Here is a 24,427-nt window from a genome sequence, read left to right as displayed (position 1 = left end):
CGACGTTCCGACGTTCGACGACGTCAACATTTTAACTTTTCTCAACGTAGTCTCCTTTCAAAGCAACACATTTTTTACATCTTTTTAACCAGTCATCAAATATTTTCTCAAACTGTTCTGTTTTCATTTTTAAGATTATGTTCATTACTTCCTGTCTGAGTTCAGGTAAATCGTCGAACCTTTGTCCATGGAGAAAAGATTTGATATGCGGGAATACCGCAAAATCCATTGGCGATAAGTCAGGGCTATACGGAGAGGATGTTTCAGACATTCGAATCCAAGTAAATCAATTTCTAGATGAGTTTTTATAGAAGTGTGGGCCGGTGCATTGTCTTGGTGTAATATCACTTGCTCTATGTTGGCTTCTAAATAAGGGCATTTCATTCTCAAAGCTTGAACCAAATCTCGCGTAGTACCTGAAAGTACAAAATAAACGGACTTTTAATCGTATTGCATCTAAATCAAAATAAGATTGATAATTTATTTTGTTATTCTTTGATAAACACCTTCTTAAACTATTTATTTCATTTTATTTATGTTTTAATTATTAATATAAGATCATTCATTATTTTAAAAAGCAAATATTATATTAAATACCTTGGAGAAGTATTCAGAATTAACAGTCTGGCCATGGGGTACAGCATGTGTCAGTAACATTCCTTTTCGGTCCATGAAGAGAATGAACATATTCTTTCCCATTGATTTGGTTATCTTTGCCATATTTGGAAGCGGTGAGTTACAGTTTTTCCACTGACTTGACTGTTGTTTAGTTTCCGGATCGTAGTTATGAAACCAGCTTTCGTCGGTTGTAATTATTCTGTCAAAAAATCGTATGCCACCACGAGAAACTTTTTTAATATGACAATTCCATTTTTTTTTTGTTAAATGTTCTGAAATAAGAAGTCACGGTACCCATCTAGCACATACTCGATTCATATTTAAGTCATTTGCAAAAATGTTGTGCGCTGTAGTCTTAGATTTGTCACAATTGTCTGCAACTTCGCGAACTGTTAGTCGCCGGTCACTGTTGATAACGTTCATAACTTCATCTTTAATCGCATCTGATTCCCTGAAAAATGGCCTACCTTCCCGCTCATCGTCTTAATTGTCTCTTCCGTCCCCAAACCTTTTGTGCCACTTGAATACCAATGAACGACTAACTTTACTATGTTTCCCAGACTGTTTTAAGAATTTGTGTGTTTCTGTTGGCGTTTTTCCGATGTCTACACAAAACTTTTTAACCGCCCGCTGCTCCACCTTTTTCGTAAATTTCATTTTTTTCAGTAATGCCGATTCTGGATTCAATGCTTCAAATCGAGATTCTCCGTCATTTCGAAATTTTGACCATTCAAATTTAGCAGGTGTAACGTCAAGACTATTGTCGACGTCACAATGTATGTTTCGTGTATTTTTTAGTGGCTTTTGAAACTTAAAATAACAAAAATATGAAAACACCAGCCTGCATGTTATGTGATATTTTCGCCGTGCTCCGGGTCCCTATTGCTTATATTTATATGAAGTAAGTGTTATTATTTCGCATTTAAAATTGGACAAATATTGATATAACCGAACTAGGATATAGTTCAGAATTACAAATATGCAAAAAGAATTTACCTGAAATGCTGTTTTTACGCAGACTTCAGCTTGTCCACGAACTTTACGGACAACCCTCGTACATTGTGATTTGAATGTAAAATGTTACCTAGTAAAATATCAAGTGCAGTTATCTTATTAAAGCAGGTCCAATTGACATAATTCTTCACATTCTGACTTTTCAAATGCCTATTTAATTATGTATATGTTTTTTTTTCTTAATGAGATTATGAGGCAAAGTGGTATATAGGGTAGAAAAATTAAAACTTTGAACTGATTTGAAAGCACCAAAATGAGAATGCAATTTATCAAGCACTTCCAACGAATTTTTGACACTCAAAATGTAATTAATCCTACTATACTATTTTCGTAGACTTTATTCGAAAAATTTATTACCAGTTTTGTTATTGTACAAAGTGTATTAGTAAGTAGAATAGACAGTCTAGTAGTGGAACAATGGCTTGAAGACGAAATAAATCTATATTTATAAGTTGTTTTATGCAGCTTCGAAAGCCAGTACATAGTTCAAATTTTCATGTTATTCAGTTCTGCTTGTAAAAAGGTAGCTAAAGGTTTATGCTTGTTAACGAAGTCATTTTCCGAAAATTGAGTCAGTTGGAATGTTGGTGGATTTTTGATTTCCTTTTGCAGAACCGCAATAAAAATTTACGTCAAACAATATTGATATTATTGGCAGCCACAAACAGGAAATAGATAGGTGACAGATTTGAAAAAAAACGTCACGCGGTATAGGTTACCAATATTAAATTTGGTAAATAAAGCTTTGATATGTAGTGGTTCAGAAATTTCGACGAAAATGTCTTATTTGTACATCAATGTAAAGATTCATGCATCTCCTTATTTTTATATGTACGTTGAAAACAGGAAGTAGTTAAGCGACTGAAAATGTGCCATACTGTACATATGTTTCCAATATAAGGCTTACTACCGCTTAAAAACTCTAAAGTGAAAAGTGAATTGCATTTAAATGCAAAAGTTACAAGGGACTGGACTAGACGACAACCATATACCTATAATTAAAGAAATAATAAATACCTAGTAGCTAGAAAGCCATTTCTTATACCTTTACAGCAAAGGCTAAAAGCATGGAAATTAGTTTTATCTCTCTTTGAAAAATGCACTAACTCGCGTGAGAAGAAGTCTAAGTATACAACAAATATAAGAAAGATTTAAACAGGTCAGTCCTTGACGTTGCACACAAGAACCAATCAGAAAAGAAATCAGAGTAAATATCAAATCAAAATGAATATGTATATATGTAAGTTATCTAACATTATATCTAAAAGTAATGTATAAAGACCAACTTGAGCAAGGCAGTCCAGTCCACTTTCGCCGAAAAGTGCTTTCGTGTGTGTAAGTTTGAAAACAACGCAGGAATATACCAAGGGGTGGGGGGGGAAGCAAATACCATACGTCGATAGTGTCATTGCAAAAGAAAAGAAAATCAGTCCAAAAAATGATAAATAGTGTAAAACACACGTCCAGAAATTAAGGAGTGACCTCAATTGCAAAATCCATGATAATCTAAGGTGCTTCAGATGGGTATTAGTATCTGGAAATAAATCCGTTTATATTCGCCACATTGTATACAGGAATAATCAGGTTGTTAAAGTCTACATATTTACTGATGTTGTAGATCAACCAACTTTAACAACTGTATGTTATTGTAATCAATGGAATTACCCATGCACTGGTTACCTCCTGGCCCAGGAATGGTGCTATTGTTCTGGTGGTAGTACGTCTAAAACACAATACAATTTTTTTAATCTTTTATTACATCTTGTTCCAGTCATGTGCTATTCGAGTTAGATCTTGCGATGCAATTATTCGATGACGACTTTTTACAATGTCTGGTAATGGTTGATTATACGTTTCCGGTAGTAACAATGAGATGAAGCCAACAAAACACATGAAAGTACCATATCCAATAAACGTAGATGTGTAATGAAATGACTGAAAAATAATATTAGTTTTAAATTAAATTAAATGAAAATAAAAATTATTTCTTCCGATCGACTTTAAACTAAGAATTGGCTGATACATTTAAAGATATTAATCATTTGTTTTTTCATTTATTTTTTATTGAACAATCTCATCAAAGATACCACAATTTTGTACTCCAGATGCTCGTTTAGTCTACAAAAGAATCATCAGTGACGCTCGAAACAAAAATAAATAAAAGACCAACTAAAGTACGAAGTTAAAGAGCATTAACGAACCAAAATTCGAAATGTTTTGCCAAATATAAGCTATTCATGAGGTAGAAATGATTCTATTTGTAAGTTTATTTTTATTTAGGTCAAAGTTAGAAATAGAAAGCTTTTGATATTGTTATGATTTCGTCCTCTATAGTAATTACATTTGACATTTGAAAGATACTACTAGTAGTATATAATACCTAGTTGTTGGCGTTGCAATAGTAAATTGTATTTTACCTATGTCCGTGTGTTTAATTTTGGGCCCTCAATGCTCTTCAACTTAGTATGACTTTTTTTTATTCTAGCGTCACTGCTGAGTCTTTTGTATACAAAACGCGCGTCTGGCATACCAACTTTTAATCCTGGTATCTACGATGATTTTATTTTACAATCACTGGGTCGATGCCAATGCTGGTGAAGTTTTTCTCACCGAGGTTATCACCAGCCCAAAAGTCATCACTTCTGTGTTGACATAAATTATCATTGATATGGTCATAATGATAAATTAACTGTCTACAAAACTTTGAATATTTTCGAAACACTAAGGATTTCTATCCAAGGAATAGATTACTTTAGCTGTATTTGGCAAAAACTTTCGGAATTTGGGGTCCTCGATGCTCTTCGACTTTATTTGGCCTTTTCAACTTTTCTCGATTCTAGCGTTACCGATGAGTCTTTTGTAGACGAACCACGCTTCTTGCGTACAAATTTTGATATTGATATCTATGATGAGTTTATTTTCTATGTTGGTCGCATAAAAAATTCTTTATGTTAAATGTTGTACTATGTACTACAACTGCTTTACGTTTTGAAATTATATTTTAAGGCGACCAAAAGGTTAAAACTTTTGTGAACTTCCTTTTTTCGTCAGCTTTAGTTTTTAGTATAATGATGTACTTAGGGGAAAGCGGCATAACTCAGACCTACTGCAATGATTCTTGTGTTTTTTTATGTCAGTATAACGAAACTATAAACAACTGGAGTTCAGTATTTTTGTTACACTCTTCTGATATTGGTGAAAATAAAAGAAAGATGAGACAATAAAAGAGGAATGAGTCTGAGGACACGAATTCCCCCGCTCAATTTTCCAAGTTATAAAAGCATATAACTCCAAAACGGTTAACGACATACTGCCAAAATTTAAACTCTGTCTGCATGTTTTGGTTTTTAGCATTGTATATGAGTTTCATAAAATTGCATGAAGCCAATTTATCAAGAGTGTGGAAACGAATAAAAATTGCAATTTTTATAGTTATAAAGTGGCATAACTCCAGAACGGTAAATGACCTACTGCTTAAATTCGAACTCTGTCTGCGAGTTTTTATTCTTAGCAGTGTTTATGAGTTTCAAAAAATCTGGATGAGGAACACTTAAGTTCAGTGCGGAAACGACGAAAATGAGACGGACAGAAGGACGGAAGGACGGACGGACAGTCAAGGGCGGGGGCATAAAAAATGAAAATTTGAAAAAAATGACTGATTCTTTTATGAATTTCAAAATCTCTGTCAATGAAGAGAACAATACTCTTAGATAGTAATTTGGTAGGTTTGATGTAGGTAAAATTTATCAATATCATTAAAAATTAGAAAAATTAATAGAAAAGTCTACTTCCAATCGTGCTCTGGTCTTGATCTATTGATAAGGTCTGCTAAAATGCATTCGAGTAAAACAAACTTGGAACTAATACACAGGAAATTTATGCAACCATATCAATTCTCTTTAGTCGACGAAATTTATATGTGATGATGTTTGTAATTCGGATTTTGACATTTGTTTATAACAGATCAGAATATAGTACTACGGATGAAAACAGAGATTTTCACTTTAATTTCCATCTTCTGTCGTTATTTTGACACACTAAACATACTATTTCCGTTTGGCAGCGCAAAATGTTAAACACATAAGTTTACTTTGTCACAGGATTGAAGAATACTCTAAGTATCGTATATAAATAGAAGTATGAATGTTATATATGAGGATACAACCGGGAGTTCGAAAAATATTGATAAACAGATGAATATAGCACATTATAAATTTCGTGCGTCTGAAGCGCTGTTCTGAATTTACCTCCACCAGGAACACTCAAACCCAGACATTTGAAAATCAAGGATGTATAATGACCTGATAACGTGAGGAAGTATAGGACGTAAAGTAACAACACAAGGATAACGAAATATACTCAACTTTGTTTGAACCTATGTTTCTTATTTTGAATCACTGGATGATGTATGTATGGCTCGTATCATCACTTAATTATTTAATTCAGCTAGTTTTGCTTGTGGAATGTAAGAATAAGATTGTTCAGTCAGTATACATAGTATATACAGTCCAAAGAATTCATACTTAGATAAATGAATGTCATAAATATGTAAGTAAAGGACCAACTTCACAGTATTAAATTTCTTATACAAAGGAAACAAATTAGTATCTTTATACTATAATTGGCAACGTTACCTGATTTAGAACTATGCAGACATATCTTCCAATTGTTAATCCACAAATACAACTTGTAAAAACTAAAGCTGTTCCCATACATCTATTAAAGTAACAGTATATTTGTTTACTATGTTATTTTACGTGTTGACTATGACATGTATAGTTACCTATATGACATAGAAATTATATGACATAGAAATTGAGGGAAAACATTGATTGGACATCAGCCAAACAACACAGCTTAAGCAAAGGAGATTTCACCAAATACCATATTATCAAGACCCCATTAATACAAAACGGAAAACAAAAACCACACAGAGGAAATAATATCGACAAAGGCGGACTAGATTTTTTTCTGAACGCAATCCACAATACGAAGTTGCATAAGGAACATATGTGAAGGTTCAATTATATCAGTGTGAGAAAAGGCGAGAACATAACAATATACAAAATCCATACCATAATATAATAGCGTATTACCAATTTATCACAATTAATTCCCGTTTGTTTTATATTTAATTTTGTTTCAGTTATAATTTTGCATTTTGTGTGTATTTTGTGATGATCGTCTTAATTCATGTTACTCCCTTCAAAGAATTTGCGACTTTGGCTGTGAAACAGATTTATGCGGTATTCATTTTGCTCATTGTTGAAGGCCGTACGGTGACCTATATAGGTTTTAATCTTCTACGTCATTTGGTGTCTGGTGGAGAGTTGTCTCATTTGTAATCATATCACATCTTTTCTTATTATAGTTTATTATTTTATCTCTGTAATACCTTATTGTGGTTGGGAAAACCTCCAAAGCAACCAAGTACAGAAAAATAATAGTTGATGCAACTCCTAGTTTACCAAATAAGGCAATTCCTGTAATGATTTCTTCGTCCTTAAGAAGATCATCAACTACTGTTAGTACAATAACACACATCAAAGCAAATCCGGAGGACATTGCATACAGAAATAAACACCATCGTCGACCAATACTAAAACAAACAAAAAACATATACATTGCTTATATTTTATGTGTGCATGGTTGTTTATTTCATTTGATTTTGATAATTAAAGTATTGAGTATTCGACAACGATACTTGTAACTATTTTTTCTAAGAGAATAATTCTTCTGGGAAGTTGAAATGTAAGTAAAGGGAAACTTTTCCGAACTTTTCTACTTTACTGATTCAAGGAAACGGCTATGACATTACTTAACTTTAAGGTTTATTATACATTGTAAATCTATATAAACCTAAAAGTATTTATTTTTGAAAATGATTATAATTTTCATGAGTTGTTCATGAATGATCTTTACCATTTGCTAATTACCATCGCAGAAAACAATATAGGTAAATCTACTATGTATCTGAGACTGTTATCTATATAAATGTTGTTTGTTAAGTTCCATACTTTCTCCATTAGACATCTGTACACAATACAACTAGTACAACTGAAATAAAAGGGAAAAACAGTATAACTAAATCAGCTACATATAACAATGTTTGTATATCCACCAGTATTCAAGACAACTGGTTAATTGCTAAATATTATCAATAATTGTACGATCTAAAATATATTTAAAAATGCCATTTATTAGCATTTTATACTGCAAATGTAACAATAAAAGACCAATTTTGAAGACAGCAATTGCTAACTCTGCTATAGATGGTCGATCTTGTACACTTGTATATAGTTAGCCACGTCATCTCTATTGATCAATTGGTCCGCAATTAAAGGAACTTACATGGAATCTTTATGTAAGATCTTAGTCTGGATAGTCATACAAGACAATGTTCTTGAGAAAAACTGCATTACCAGATATAATTTTGAAAGTTGAGAGAATTTGGCTATTCTGTTAAGACCCTTTTTGCTCCTTACGTTTCAGCATGTTAGATTTGAGCGTTCTTAATGAGACTATATGCAGAAAAGCGCTTCGGACGTGCAAAATTTATGAAGTGTTTGTGAAACTTGCAAATTTGAGATCAACGAGGCAAACAAATTCTTGTGTAATTAAAACACGTACCTTGCACAAGAGAGAATGATTATGCTGGTTATCAGACGTTTTGTTTTAAAAATGTCTAGATATGTATATGTTCTGACACGCATGGTATTTATCACAGCCATGGTAATATTATCACATACTGATGTCACATCTGGTTTTTTATGCGAGTTGCATGATGTCATTTCCCTCAGAATATGTTCAGCCTCGTTAAATTTCTGTCTACAACAATACCATCTAAAACTCTCTGGAAATAAACTGAAGAAGATGATAATTGAGAGCGCGCTTCATTGGAGAGGTTTTCCAACGGATCGATAAGAACAGTGTCAAGAAAAAGAGAAATTTCTAAAAAAAAATAATGGTCAAGCTGATGAATTTTACAAGTCAATTAGTATATTAAAATATTAATATTTTTACCGTTATTTATCTGTATAGTGACGATTCATGGATACTATGAGGCAATATTAGAATTTTTCAAAGACTTTACGGGTATCAGGCGTCTTTCATTTTATTCCATCTAAAAATTGTATAATAATTTACTTTTTTTGATACACTGCTACTACTTAGTACTATCTTCTATCAACAGTGCGTAAAGTTAGAATTTCAATGCTGCCCCAATTCATGATCCATACTAATACCCCATGAATTGTCTAAAATGAAAGCAAAATCGGTCCCGGATGAATACCCAACATCGCTTGAAAGTAGGATATATATATATTATAACATGCCATTTTTCATATCAGACCCCTTATCAGCCCTAGGTCATGATATCAGCCCGAGAGCCGACAGGCTCGAGGGATGATTTTGACCATGGGCTGATAAGGGGTCTGATATGAAAAATGACATGTTATGTTCTTTTTATCATATACTTCAGCAGAAGACATACAGACACAAACTATTTTTAAAACTTTGAAAAAATGCATTTGTTGTAATATTTGTTTTGCATTTTTTAATAATTTAATTTTGGATGTAACGCGTCTTCTGATTGGCTGATAGTGTTTTATCTATCAGCTCATAGACATGATTTTGCCATGTGACCGTGACGTCTTCAACGTTTTTTCATGATTTACTCCGGCTAAAAATAGAATTTGGAATTAAATTACAAGGAATGACTGTAATAATTTTTCTGTCTATTCGAAATAACATAAAAAATGTGGTGCACACTTTAAGACTGTCCCTCTGGTATCTTTTGTCCCTCTTTTAAAATAACCCGCGTAGGGTTATTCAGTGTGCACCACATTTTTGATGTTATTTCTTCATAGACAGAAAAAAATATTACAGTCATTCCTTAAATAATATATTTTCTTGATTCCTAATATTTCTTTCATCCAACTTTGTTATGTTTTACACAAAATACGTACCATTAATGTGTATTTCCCGGAATTTGCCGAATGACGTCGAATTGTCATGCGATAACGTTACAGAAAAGCATGCGCTAATAACCGGAAGCAGTTGATATAAAACGGAAGCAGTTGGTATAAACCGGAAGCAGTTGATAACAAAAGTGATATCACACGGCTAAAGCAATTCTTCAAATTTAATGAATAAATATATGTACAAATTAGTTTTATCATAGGGTACAATTATACCATTATTTTCTAATATGAGGCAGGCGTTACCTGTGAAAGGGGACGAAGTCTGTATGAATTATTTTTTTTTAATTCAAACATATTTTAACTTCAAAATCTGTTCAAAAAAGAAACGGAAATACCCTTACGTTTCCGATTTCGGTTCTGTTGTTCGGAATTTTAGTTGTGACGTTATTTATGTTATGACGTCATATTCAATGTAAACAAAGAAACCGGCGCTATCAGGTAACGTTTTTTCATATCTAGCCATTCAAGGAATTATTAAAAATGGAATTGGTATTGCGTTCCTTCCTATATTTTACTAGACTGATAAATATATATATTTTACTCAAAGACTCATGCAAACGAGACCGGAAAAAAAAGTAATTTCTGCGCAAATGCGGGAAAATAAAAAAGTCTGAAAATAAAAAAGTTAACGATTTTGAGTTCATTAGTAGAATGAAAATTTCGGGAAATTTTCCCGATTTTTTTTTTTTTTTTTTTTTTTTATTGATTTTTCTACCGTAATAGGGGACTTCGTCCCCTTATAAGTATATGATAAATATAGATTCTACCACTGCATCGAGTGTGATACAATATTTATCCACTCGAGACAGTTAAATTTTCAAATTTAAAACGCGAGGCTCGCCGAGCGTTTTAAATATTTAAAATTTAACTGTCGAGAGTGGATAAATATCGTATTACACGAGATTTGGTGGTGGAATCTGTTTCTCTAATGATTTTCAAACAATATGCAGGCAAAGTTATTCCTTCTCTTTGAATGATCTGCAAAAAGATGTGTTCTTTCTATGTGACGTCATCAGGCATGGTCGCCTTTTTTCATGCCGTCACAATAGGAAATTCAGAGGAAAGCAAGAAAATTCGACGTCATAATCGGATTTTAACCAACGAAGAACTGAGATCAAACGAACCACACGTTGATTAAATTTTTTTTATACAATGGGTGCAGAAAGGGATAAATTGACGAAGAATTAGAGAAATAACTTTACAATATTACTATTTAACATTAAATTGGAGTTTAAGTTTCCACAATAACTTTCCAGGGTCCCTTTGATTTGCTTCAAAGTTATCAACAGTTTCCAAATGATATCTTTCGTTATCTATAAGCTATAATTTTATGATACTGTAATGTTACTTTCCCTATGGATAGAGTTCCAATTGATGTTTTTAATGTTGCTACAATGATCTATAAATGATGATGTTCTTGAATTGTCTAAATATAAAATTTCAGGATGAGTGCCTTCTTGGTATCTTACCTGTTGTTTTAAGTTCCTTTTTATCTTTACAATACATGTGTATCTCTTACTGCTATTTAATTTACTTGTGAACGATAGGATTGACAGTTCATACATAATCTAAACTCTTTATTCCAGAACGTATTTTACAACAATTAACCTCTCGTGTAATTTGCAAGTACACTTTCTATTTTCGGTTTATAATTATAAATCTATTGTCATAATTAAACTTACAAATAAAATCCACTCATAGGTACTCCCAGAACACCAAACATCACAGCAAGATACCTCCAGTCATGTGTTATAACAGCCCCTATACTCAGTAGGATTGTACCGAACCACCACAGACAGGTACAGATGCATATATCTCTCCAATTACGTCCTGTGTACTCTACGTAAAGGACAGTTGATGGCACGATGAAAGATCCTTAAAATAGTAATAACAGCAAGTTAAAAATATTCATTTCATAATTTTAATTCAATTGGTTTTTTATTTATATTTTGAGTATTATCTTTAAAGAACTATTATACATGTATACAGTACAGCATTACATTAAATGTATACTACAGATATTCGCTATTTTCGTGTCTTTCCCGTTTTCCAAAGTCTGAAAATATAAAAACTATACGGGATATACAATACAAGCGCAACTAAGCTGGAGATGCATATTTTTAAGTAGCTAATAGTCTCATCGTTTCAATTTTGAAGATTGTGTTTCAACAATAAAGTTTGCCCGAACTGCTACAAGTCATACGATGTATAAGAAAACTATAGCTGCTAAATAGTAAAAAAGAAACCGTCCCCCTTTCACCCCCCCAAAAAAAAAGAAAAGAAAGAAAGAGAAAAACAGATCATATTTAATCTGGATTTTTTCTTCAGCCTTGGAAAATATGGGATATATTGCTATCAAATTGAACTTTGGTATGTTAATTTTATAATTGAATTAAAAAGAGTATATATAAGCTCAAATTTTTCAAATGCTTAATTTTCAGGCTATATCAGCACGTTCTTGCATGATTCATTGCAACTTGGTTTACTATTTAATTCAATTTGTTTCCCGTCAATCGAATATTGTATTCGATATTTTAGGGTTACTACAATTGATTTATACCGGTATAACTAGTGATTTATAAATTGTCGCATTAAAAAGCGAAATAGCGATTCGGTGAAATTGCAGAAATCGCTTAACGAAAATTATTTCTGCTTTTCTCGTTTCGCTTTATGAAATATCAAAGTTAACATAAAAAGGCGAAATCGCCGCATTAAGCTACCGTACTGAAGTGACCATGCAATACTTTGATTAGATTGCATAGTTTTCAAAAGAATGATTTATTTTTACGATTTTCAGTGGCTATTGTGACTCTTATCATAACTCCTATGCTTGTTCGATTTTTGTTTTGCCTATTATTAGGTGGTATCTTAAGGTTGCACACATACAGTCTTTGACATGTAAGTTGCAAACGTATCATTTTGAATCATATGATTATATAAACTTTTGGCGGCGTTGTCGTTAATGTTTTAGAAGCCTAAGATCGAACCGATATAATGTCTGTAATGTGTGTTTGTGAGAATTGTACCACTTTTGTGTATGTGTATATGCTTGAAAACATTCGTAATGATAAATATTTGACAAAATCTTAAGTTTTACTATCATATTCATCTTCGTAAATTAACTGTTTATTAAAGAGTAAAATTGGTAATATATATAATTTATACCTGCAAAAAAGTTTGTTACGAATCGACCTGTTCCAAAACAAACAAAATCTGAACATGCTGCTAATAAGGCATGGGATAACATCATTAGAGCGTATGACAAAAATAAAATATGTTTTCTTCCCAATAAATCAGCTACAAAGCCACCGATGATAGTGCCAAGAACAAGACCTGTAGTCTGTACGTAAAAGACTACATTTACATCTCCTGAAGTTTGGTTCGTATACATCCACTAAAAAACAAAGAAGATATTTTTTCCAGTGACAAATCAAAGTTCGTCTCTAGTAATTATCTGATTAAAATAGATAGAAAAGAGGAAAGAAAAATGCAAAGATTAACAGTGTAACATTATTGTGTGATGGACTCTATATATTATTTCTTGACATTAACTGTAATCTGATTTAGCAGTTTATATCTACGTAAATGAATTCAGATGTTCTACTACTAACAATTGGTATGAAGATCAACATGGAATCCTGTGGGTCATTACTATTGTTAGAATAGCTGGATCATCACCCATGTGAATTAACATGGCAGTAATGACCGCAAAATCGATGTAAGGTAGAATAGATCAACATTCTGGTATTTGTCTCTCAAAAAGCATATAATAATATATCTGAGACATGTATAAATAAACAGCGCAGAGAGCAATATGATCTTACAGTAAATGCGCTGATTTTTATATTTCTAGTGCTTTAAATTAAAAAAAAAAAATCCTCAAGATTTCTAATTTATATCAGCTTTACTGGTCAATATTATGGTCATTACCTCGGAAATCTTTGTTGAAGAATATTTTGGCTTGAAGAAGAAAACAACAAAAGGTTTGCATGTTGTTTGTACAGCTATCTGCAAATTGTTTTCGTTTTAATTAATCACTAACCTGTGGAAGATTTTTAATTGGTCCAGCGACAGATATATTGACACATGTACCCGTCCTTTCTTCCGAGTGTGTATTATTTGTATCATAACATTGGTAGGAATATTTTACAGGTAATTCTGTTAGAAATCCAAAGTACAAAATCACTGGAGTTGCTAGAATTTGCAGCCACGTTGTTAGAAAAAACAATCTCTTTTGAAAATATCCAAAATGTCCAACTTCGTCTAATACACTCTCAAACGCTTTAGCACAGTCATCCTCCTTCTCTTTCATGTTTCGTCTTTGTTTTATTAGTTAGTTAATTCCTGGGAAATCCAACGACATTTCAATCTGAGAAATAATCAGTTATTATATATTCAGTGAAAAGTTGTACACAGTAACATCTGCTTATTTTTCTAATTTGCCTATGGTTATATTATGATATCTTCACACCTCAAAATCCATTTCATTTCAATGATATAATTCTATCAGCAAATCCTATCATATTTTGCATTGTTGGTGTTATTGTATATAAAAAATATATATGTTACCATAATAAAAACAATACTGCAACAATGGGATTAAGCCTTGCTTGCAAACAGCGTGAAGATGGTTTCAATAAAAAAAAGTCATGATTTGCATCTGTTAAAAGATAAAAGAAAAACACGGTTTGTGCATTTCTTTTTGACCTTGCAGCTTAATCGAATTTATATTTCAAGATGATTGAATAATTTGGGGAAATCTTTGAAGTAATGCACCTCTTACGTCATTACAAAAACCAAACCCAGAATCCTTCAAACATCATACATATGTATTACATTATAATTATCAGTGCTAATGTTCAATAGAATTACCGAGTAAATTCATTTTTGATAATTTCCTTGTTGGCAAGATACGATATAATAGTTTCCACGTGCGAGAACACGATGTGATATCGAACATACAAACTATATAGCTCTCGACCTACAGTCAGCTTGACTTTGTTGGATAGTTGTCTCATTGGCAAGCATACCACATCTCCTTATCTTATACAAACTAAATCATTTGTGTATCAAGATCAACACAAAAGAAAACAATTATATAAAAATTTCAATAAATGAATGAATGAATGAATGAATGAATGAATGAAGGGGAAGATATACCAAAAAAAGGGGGGCTAACAAATTGTGTCCGTCCATGTTATATCTGTGGCAAATTCAAATAAAAATATGCCAAAAAAAAAAAAGGAAAAAAACAACAATTTCTTACCTCTATTGTCAATCCGTTTCTTGTATATAACGGCGATTCTTAACCATTCTGTAGAATCTCTGATTATGTAACAAACAATAATTGGTCATCTGGAACATTTCAGCTAACAATTGATTTATCTTCATCGATTTCTGCCATCAATACAGATACACATATAGCATTTAAATGAATGAACTGACATCCGAATTGTGCTTTATAAAAGTTGTAAATATTTATTGACAATAGGTCTAATTAGAGGTAACCTCAATCGCTTTGTGATGAAAATCTATCTAGCTTTCCGATTACGACTTTTTTTGTTAGTTTGCTTTTTCATGTTAACTTTGTTTGTTGGCTTTGTTTTTATTTAAACTCGTATGTTCAAGAAATGTTCTAATGTATGACAAACAAACATACCAAATTTGTCCAAATCTCTTGTTTTAGGATCTACCGAGCTGACTGGCATTCTTTAAGAAGTGTGTATACGGTAAGGGCCTCATTAGACTATCTCCTTTGTGTAATAACGCCATACAATATAAAAAATAGAAGATGTGATATAATTGGCTATACAACAATTCTCTGCCAGAGACCAAATGACGTATAGAAGATAGGCGAAATATAGCAAAGGGACATTCAAACAGTCAAAAAACAACCTGATACCGTAGCAAAAACAAAAAAAAAAAACGACCAAAAGAGAAAAAAATAGTATACAAAACAAAACAACGAAAACAAAGTCTGAGCAACACGAACCCCACCATAAACGGGGGGTAAAAGTTAGCAACTATAGGTAACCGTATGGCCTTCAATAATGATCAAAACCCATACTGCATAGCAAGCTATAAAAGGCCCTAGAAACAATTTAATCGAGAAAACTAACGGCCTTAGTTATGTACAAAACAAACAAAAAAAAAAAACAAAAAAAAATAACCAATCTAATTATTATTGTTATTAACATGCATGTGTACATTCACTGTCCTACAATCTGTAGATACCCATATTTTGACATTGCACATGGTTTTGTGTGTCTCTGACTGTTAATTACGTCTTTACACTAAATCTATTAGAAGTTGGATATGTACTACTAGTAAATAATATTTTAGTACATGATTTTATTTTATTATTTGTTATTGGCTTTAAACTAGCTTTCAGTAACTGTGAGTATTCTCAGATCGGTACTGTGTGTCGTTCGCTTTTTTATTAGTTGCTTTTGTGCGTTATGTCGAGCTGATCGACTGATTTTTATAGCATGTTCTTATGTTGTTCTGCTCTACTACTGTCCCAGTTTGAAGGGAGGGGGTTGGTGCGCCCACAAACATGTTTAACTCCGCAATATTCTGTACGTGCCTGTTCCAAGTCAGGAGCCAGTAATTCAGTGGTTGTCGTATGTTTGTTGTATATCATATCTGTTTTTTCGTTTATCGTTTTGTACATAAATCAGGCCGTAAGTTTCTCGTTTGAATAGTTTTACATTTGTCACTTCGAGGCCTTTTATAGCTCGCTACTATGGATTCATTCTTCTTCGTGGTATACCAATTTTTGTGGGTTTCGTGGCAAACCACGAATTTAAGAATTCAACGAAAAAAAATCCCGAAAAATGTGTATGCGGTACGGGTTTTGCTCATTGTTGGAGGCCGTACAGTGATTTATAGTTGCACACCTTCTACGTCATTTGGTTTCTGGTGGATATTTGTCTCATTGGCACATCTTCTTGTTTTTGAATAATCGAGAAAATTAGCCCAACAGCCTAACAGTAAAAGGTACACCTAATCAAACAAATAGCACGGGTCACTTATTTTTGAAAATATAAGTATAACATTCGAGTGAAACAATACGAATAAATACTGCATTAAAGAATGTCCGCACTGACAGAAAGCAAGCTCAAATTTATTAATGGAAGTTATTATAACATTGTATTTTTAGACAGTAATATCGGTGGCTGTGCGTTCTAATATGTATCCAGAATACATTTCCAATGAACTGGTACATACAGAACTACAATTTTGTAACAGTTTTGAGTTCTTAGCATACTTCGTTAAATTGTATATAGGCTACTTTTTATCACTTTTAAAATAATCTAATTTTGGATGTAACACGTCTTCTGATTGGCTGAAAGTTTGTTGTCTATCAGCTCATAGACATAATTTTGTCATGTGACCGTGACGTCATCAACGTTTTTACATGATTTACTCCTTAAAAATAGAATTTAGAATTTAATTACACCCTATGTAAGAATCCGGGGTTTTGATTGGTTGATAGCCAGTGTATTTTTCACCAATTTACTGTTATCAAATGAATATCGTTCATTTTTTAACGCCGCCGGGGTATATGCAAAAAGGATATGCCTTTTTTACCCTCTCTGTCGTGGTATTTGCCAAAAATACTCTATCCGACTGGACGCTTGTAACGTCACGATCATCAATGCGTTTTTGAACGTTAACATTCGGTGTAATTAAACAGATATAGCATGTTCTTGAGGGGTATTTGCGAAAAATACCAGTCTTGAGAATGAATTTCCCTCGCCTTACGGCTCGCGAAATTTAACATTCTCTCGACTGGTATTTTTCGCAAATACCCCTCCTTAACATGATATATCTGTTCAAAATTATAAGTAATGACTAATATTTTTTCCGTCTATTCTAAATAACCTCAAAAACGCGGTTTATTCAGTGTGCACCACATTTTTTATGTTATTTCTTCATAGAGAGAACAAATATTACAGTCATTCCTTAAATAGCAAAATGATTTTCTATTTACTCTCAATTTAAAGACGTTTATTATCCACATTCTTATACTGAAAAAAAACCTAAAGGGACCTCAGTTTCCATTTCTCCTAGAAAGCTACGTAACATTACTGGTTTATATGAAGAGGTATCGTAATTCGCCTGGTATCAGTATCATCATAGGGTTACTACTTATCGTGGAGACCATAATTATGATGCTCGGCTACATAAATGCGCAAACCATTTCGTTTGTGTTCAGCGATGTAAACTTTACTAAAATTGTGAATGGTAATGGGGAATGTGTCAAAGAGACAACAACCCGACCATAAAACAGACAACAGCAGAAGGTCACCAACAGGTCTTCAATGCAGCGAGAAATTCCCGCACCCGGAGGCGTCCTTCAGCTGGCCCCTAAACAAATATATATACTAGTTCAGTGATAATGAACGCCATACTAAACTCCAAATTGTACACAAGAAACTAAAATTAAAAATAATACAAGACTAACAAAGGCTAGAGGCTCCTGACTTGGGACAGGCGCAAAAATGCGGCGGGGTTAAACATGTTTATGAGATCTCAACCCTCCCCCTATACCACTAGCCAATGTAGAAAAGTAAACGCATAACAATACGCACATTAAAATTCAGTTCAAGAGAAGTCCGAGTCTGATGTCAGAAGATGTAACCAAAGAAAATAAACAAAATGACAATAATACATAAATAACAACAGACTACTAGCAGCTAACTGACATGCCAGCTCCAGACTTCAATTAAACTGATTGAAAGATTATGTCTTCATCATATGAATATCAGGCACAATCCTTCCCGTTAGGGGTTTAGTATCATACCATCATAACATATATGAGAAGAACATAACCCGTGTCATGCCAACAACTGGTTTTAAAATAAATGTGTTTAGTGCCGATGCAAAGACCCTATAAGTGAATCAATATTAACGCCAAAATATGCAATCTTTAATGACCTGACAACAGTATCGTAACTATATCCCTTCTTAATAAGTCTATTTAAAGGTTTTGTTAGCTTCAGAGGTGAATACTGACATTTTTGTGCTTTATATAGAATATTTCCATAAAAAATTGGATGTGAAATACCTGAACGTATAAGAAGTCTGCATGTTGAGCTATATTTACGAATGATGTCCTTATACCGATGATAAAATTTAGTAAATGTTTTGACTAGTTTGTGATATCGAAAACCCTGGTGTAATAATTTTTCAGTAATACATAAATTTCTCTCGTTAAAATCTAAAACATTGTTACATACACGAGCGAATCGTACAAGTTGAGATATATAAACACCGTAAGATGGTGACAAGGGAACGTCACCATCTAAAAATGGATAATTAACGATAGGAAATGAAAAATCATCTCTTTTATCATATATTTTAGTATTAAGCTTTCCATTAATGATAAAGATATCAAGATCGAGGAAAGGGCAGTGGTCATTGTTAGTGTTAGCTTTATTTAAAGTAAGTTCAACAGGATAAATTTCTTTAGTATACATACTGAAGTCGTCATTATTGAGAGCCAAATATCATCCAAATATCTAAAAGTATTATTAAATTTGTGTAACAGATGTTGTTTCGATGGGCCTTTGCTGATTTTTGTCATAAATTGTAACTCATAGCAATACAAAAAAAGGTCCGCAATAAGTGGTGCACAGTTAGTCCCCATTGGAATTCCGTCCGATAACCTGACGATATACGGAATCTCCAAAGCGAACAAAAATGTTATCTAGTAAAAATTCAAGGGCATATATAGTATCAAAGCATGTCCAATTGACATAGTTTTTTTTGTTTATTGCTAGTAAAAAATGACCTAAAAGAGTTTGAACATATATATTCACATTCTGACTTTTTAAATGCCCATTTAATTAGGTGTGTGAATTTTTTCTTAATGAGAATGTGAGGCAATGTGGTATATACATGTATTCAATGGTATATAAATCCAGTGTTTTTTAATCCGATTTTTTTATTTCTGTTTATTTTCCCCCGTACATTAATTATAAGTCGTTCTTGGTTATTCATCCCTTACAGACACAGAAAGAGGTTTGATAGTTCGGATATCCAACTTGTCTTCTGAAGATTATTATAATTAAATTGCGTAAAAATCTGCAAAAGGTAAAACTCGTAAAATATATAAAAAATAAGGAGATGAGGTATGATTGCCAATGAGACAACTATCCACAAAAGTTTAAAAAAAATGTGGATGTAAGCAATTATAGGCAACGTACGGCCTTCAACAATGAGAAAAACCCATACCGTATCTTCAACTATAAAAGGCCCCGACATGATAAATATGAAACAATTCAATTGAGAAAACTTACGGCATAATTTATAACAAAACAATTAACGAAAAACGAATATGACAGACATGAACCAACGACAACCACTGAACTACAGGCTCCTGACTTGGGACAGACACATTCAGAATGTGGAGGGGTTAAACATGTTTGTGAGCGCTCAACCCTCCCCCTAACCTGGGACAGTGGTGTAACAGCACAACATAAGAACAAACTATAAAAATCAGTTGAAAAAGGCTTAACTCATCATATCGATACAAAGCAGAAAAACATCAAACATAAACACAGACCGGACGTGGCAGGGTATTTATCAATCCCTCATCCCTATCAACATAAAGCACACTAAGTTCAGATATGACAGTACTCGCAGTTATTGACAGCTAGTTCAAAGCCAATAATAACTAATAACAAAATCATGTATCTAAGACTAAAATATCAATAAGTACACATCCAACATCCAATGGATTTAGTGTATAGAGATTTCTTTAGTTAAAATCAAATACGTTGTTTTGATTAGTTATGTAAATTGTAATCGTACTAACGTGTGTTATGTTTACTGTAATCGTACAATCGTACTAACGTGTGTTATGTTTACTGTAATCGTACAATCGTACTAACGTGTGTTATGTTTACTGTAATCGTACAATCGTACTAACGTGTGTTATGTTAATGGTATATCGTAGCAATTCCCATCGTCCTTCCGGATTTAAATAATAATATGTAATGAACCTCTGAAAGGACAGTCATAACTGCATGTTTTACTCATGTAGTTCAACGAAATCAAGTAACTTAACAAACATTTACATTTAACCTTGCTTGCAGCAAATACATAAAACCTCGATGCTATTTCATTTTGTCTGTTGAAATTAATATTACCAAAAAAAAAAATTAAAAAATATGTCTTTCATAACCAAATTAATGTGAATTAACATTAACAATAACAAGTTGAGCAAATAACCATAAAATAATTAGACAGACTTGAACCTTTATGTCACTCGAATGTTAAAATGTGGTCAGACACATTTTGATCATGTTCTACGAAAATTAAAATCCGCTACGCCTCGTGCTTTAAATATTCGTAGAAAATGGTGCAAGTAATATCTAATATTCATAAAACAATAACAGTGATAATACAACTCAATGTGATGATCTTTTATAACATGGCATGACACATTACATACTTATAAAATATATCATGAAACATCATATATATTACAATCCTAGCTTAATTATAGCTATGCATTATTATACATCAATGTGCAAGGAGTTTGGATGTGTTATTACATGTTTAACTGAAAAGCCATATTAAAAAAGTAAGTAACAAACAAGGAGTTTAAGTCATATTTGTTACAAGATGACTTAATAATTTCACTGTCATTTTTGTATCTACTGTACATGGTTTCTAACTTGTTTCCAGAACAGTTCTACTCCTCTTTCATTAAAGTTCCAGGCTGCATAGCTAGATAATTTGATTAATGAATATAAGGATGAATTCATGTTTTTAAAATCGATTTCTTCAAGCATAACAGGAAAAATAGAAAACGTCCCATCTTTTGACAATTTACTGCGAGCCACAGCAAGCTGAAATAAGCACCATTCATTTTTCGCAAAATTATTTGACAGAACCGTAATCACTGTTTTACTTAAATTCATATGTTCAACAATATTGTCTGCAAACACTTTTCCAAGTTCGAAATCTCTGTGCGGTATACATAGATGTAATCCGTGCTTCTCTTCCATTTTAGGTATAAGTTCATGTTTTATCCACTTAAAGTCTTCGTAACAGTATATAACGTATGCACTATATTTGTAATCGTCGCCATTAATTTGCTGGTAGTAATGGGATGTGGAAAGTATTTTATAAATGTGGAATCGAATACGCCATCTGCAACTGTAAACAAGAATAGTAGCTGCGAGGAGAAGGCAAACACTGCTTCCAACTGAGACAGTAATGAGAAAAATGACATTTGAACATGCAATGTACGTTGGGTTGTAATCCTGAAGCTTTGTATGGTCATCACATTTATAATAAGTTTCATTTACGAGTTTAATTTTTGTATTCTGCATCCAATGTTTGAACCATATAAGTTTGCACGTGCAAGAAAACTGGTTCCCAGTCAGATCTATTGACTTTAAAGTTTTCAAAATATTTTCAGGAACAGATGAAGAGCTAAAGTGGCAAATTCTATTAGACGATAAATGAAGTTCCTTAAGGTTTGTTAAACCCTGAAATATGTCCTTACCATTGGTCCATGGAACAAGTATATTGTGATCTAGGTAGATCATCTGTATAAGCGGAAATTGATGAAAAAAATGTCTAGGCATCAATACTAAGTCTAGAAATTGAAGTTTGATTTCTCTTAAGTTGATTAAGGGTGAGAACATGTCTCTGATTTCTTGGTTTGTAAATTCTATCAAATTATGAGACAAGTCCAACTTAGTTAAACTCGGGCAGAATCTAAATAAAGTTTTTGGATCAAAATACCCCTTTTGCACAAATGTTTTACCAAAAATAAATCTATCACTTTTTGAAAATGACAAACTTGATAATGATGAACTGTTGAACGCTAATGGTAGAATCTTTTTGAGTTGCGTTGAGATCTTTGTCATTTCCAAAACTTTAAGAGATTTCAATTCAGAGAATGTATTGTTTGGAATAACTGGTACAGCAATTCCGTTTAAACGAAGAGTTGTCAATTGTCTAAGACAACGAGTATTATTTTGAAGGTCTTTTAGATGAGCTAATCTAGTATTTGAAAGTAAAAGTGTTTCTAGTTTAAATAAATCACCTCTACAAAAATCTGGGACATAATTTAAATAGTTTCCTATAAGGCTAAACCATCTCAAATTATTCAGGCCTTTGAAATTAAGATCCTTATCTCCGATAGAGTTCCATGATATATCTAAATCTGTTAACGAGTCCAGTCCAGCAAACCATTGTCCACTGAAAGGCTTTAAATAGCTATGACTCAATTCAATTCTTCTTAGTTTGCCTTTTTTCAAACCGGCAAACATGTTATTCATATTTTTGAGTGGCTTCCACAGCATATGATTCAATAACAATTTTTGTAAAGTACTTGGCAAATTGTGCAGACATTTTTGAACATCTTCTATTCGAACTTTATCGTTACCGGAAATATCAAGTTTGACTAAGTTTTTCATATATGCAAATGTATCCTTATGCATGAATTTGATATTGTTATTTTTCAAATCTAAATGAGTAATTGTCAGTGGTGATAGATTCTTCAACGTCGATCTAGACAAGTTCGATATATTGTTGTTGATAAATATTACTTCAGTAATATAACTTGGAAATTTTGGAATGTAGCTTAATTTGACATTTGTATTACTTCCGTCACAAGTAGCAGATCTGTTTCCACATTTACAGTCAGCAGGACAAAACATTTCCATCCTTCCGAACGATATATATAAAAGACTGATGAAAAACTTCACTAACGTCATACTTTTATAGATTTTATGCCTTTCCCCTGCAAAATGTAAACAATATTAATGCATCCCTCTTTTTTTTTAATATTGAAATAATAAATTATTCAAAAGCTGTCATTTTCAATTAGGTTCTTTGTTTTCAATAAGGTTCTTTGAAGATAAACACTTGATTCCATTTCAGCTACATAATATATGAACTATAAAATTCCATGCATACAAAAATCTAAAAAAATAAATGGAAGCATCAATTTGCATTGATTGTTTTTTTTAATACGAAGTAGAAAAAAAATGATAAATTAATAAATAAACAAATTAACTACTGATAAACTATTTTTACTTACAAATAGTCTTCCATTAAACAACGTCTATAATTATGATCCTCTGCCAGTACAAATTTGACGTTAAATTGTTTCCCTTAAGTGATTCATTACTCGTGACCGGTGCATTGTTATAGGAAATTCATCATCATAGGCTAATACACTAGTAATATCTACTTCCCTCTTAAACTATGATTGTATTCCACTGTTGAAAGTGCAAATAGCGAGTCAATTAGATAAAAGAACAGAAAGTCACATGTAGGACAAAAAGTCACAAATGATAAGTTAAGAATCATTTGAACATATAAAAACAAAATGATGAAATGATTTCTTATTACTAGATAAATTCATTTAAGACAGTTGTTGCATTGTTAAATGCAGTTCTATCATAAAAGGATATGTTTCTAGACACTATGAAGACAGTCCGCGAACAAGCTACCCTGAAAGCTACAAATTATTTTACCATAGCTTAATTTTGGACAATAAAGTTATTAATAATGTATCAGTTACAAAAAATATTTAGAATGAACTGTTGACACAGAGATATGTCTCGCCTGTCGGTATAAAATTCAGAAAAAGACAATCTGATGGACAGCAACATGATTTATTAAGGGGGTACCCAACACTTTACACCAAAAAAAACCTGTCGTTTAATTTTTCTTGTTTTTATCCCATTGATAAACTAGGCCAAGCTAAACATCTTATAAAAATTTCGAAGGACTTGAACCATACGTTTAAAAGAATTGACAACTCGAATATGGCATCT

General features: G+C 32.4%; 2 protein-coding genes across 2 annotated transcripts; both read right to left on the bottom strand.

The window, feature by feature from the left end:
* Positions 1-3,193: 3,193 nt before the first annotated feature.
* Positions 3,194-14,994, bottom strand: LOC127708679 (solute carrier family 22 member 15-like). The gene is made up of 9 exons (XM_052213789.1): positions 14,881-14,994; positions 13,657-13,983; positions 12,780-13,008; positions 11,297-11,489; positions 8,263-8,496; positions 7,555-7,689; positions 7,028-7,231; positions 6,267-6,348; positions 3,194-3,567 (listed from the first exon to the last, which is right to left on the bottom strand). The coding sequence occupies exons 2-9, from the start codon at positions 13,924-13,926 to the stop codon at positions 3,388-3,390; spliced, it is 1,527 nt and encodes a 508-aa protein (XP_052069749.1). The 5' UTR covers positions 13,927-13,983; positions 14,881-14,994; the 3' UTR covers positions 3,194-3,387.
* Positions 14,995-21,034: 6,040 nt separating this feature from the next.
* LOC127708662 (toll-like receptor 13) lies at positions 21,035-23,751 on the bottom strand. Its single transcript, XM_052213744.1, has 2 exons — positions 23,686-23,751; positions 21,035-23,385 (listed from the first exon to the last, which is right to left on the bottom strand). Exon 2 carries the CDS (start codon positions 23,357-23,359, stop codon positions 21,284-21,286), a length of 2,076 nt encoding a protein of 691 aa, XP_052069704.1. The 5' UTR covers positions 23,360-23,385; positions 23,686-23,751; the 3' UTR covers positions 21,035-21,283.
* Positions 23,752-24,427: the final 676 nt, after the last annotated feature.

The sequence above is a fragment of the Mytilus californianus genome, unplaced genomic scaffold, assembly GCF_021869535.1.
Source record: "Mytilus californianus isolate M0D057914Y unplaced genomic scaffold, xbMytCali1.0.p SCAF_7, whole genome shotgun sequence".
NCBI lineage: Eukaryota > Metazoa > Mollusca > Bivalvia > Mytilida > Mytilidae > Mytilus > Mytilus californianus.
Note: the sequence above shows the minus strand (reverse complement) of the source record. Positions and strands in the feature narration are given on the sequence as shown.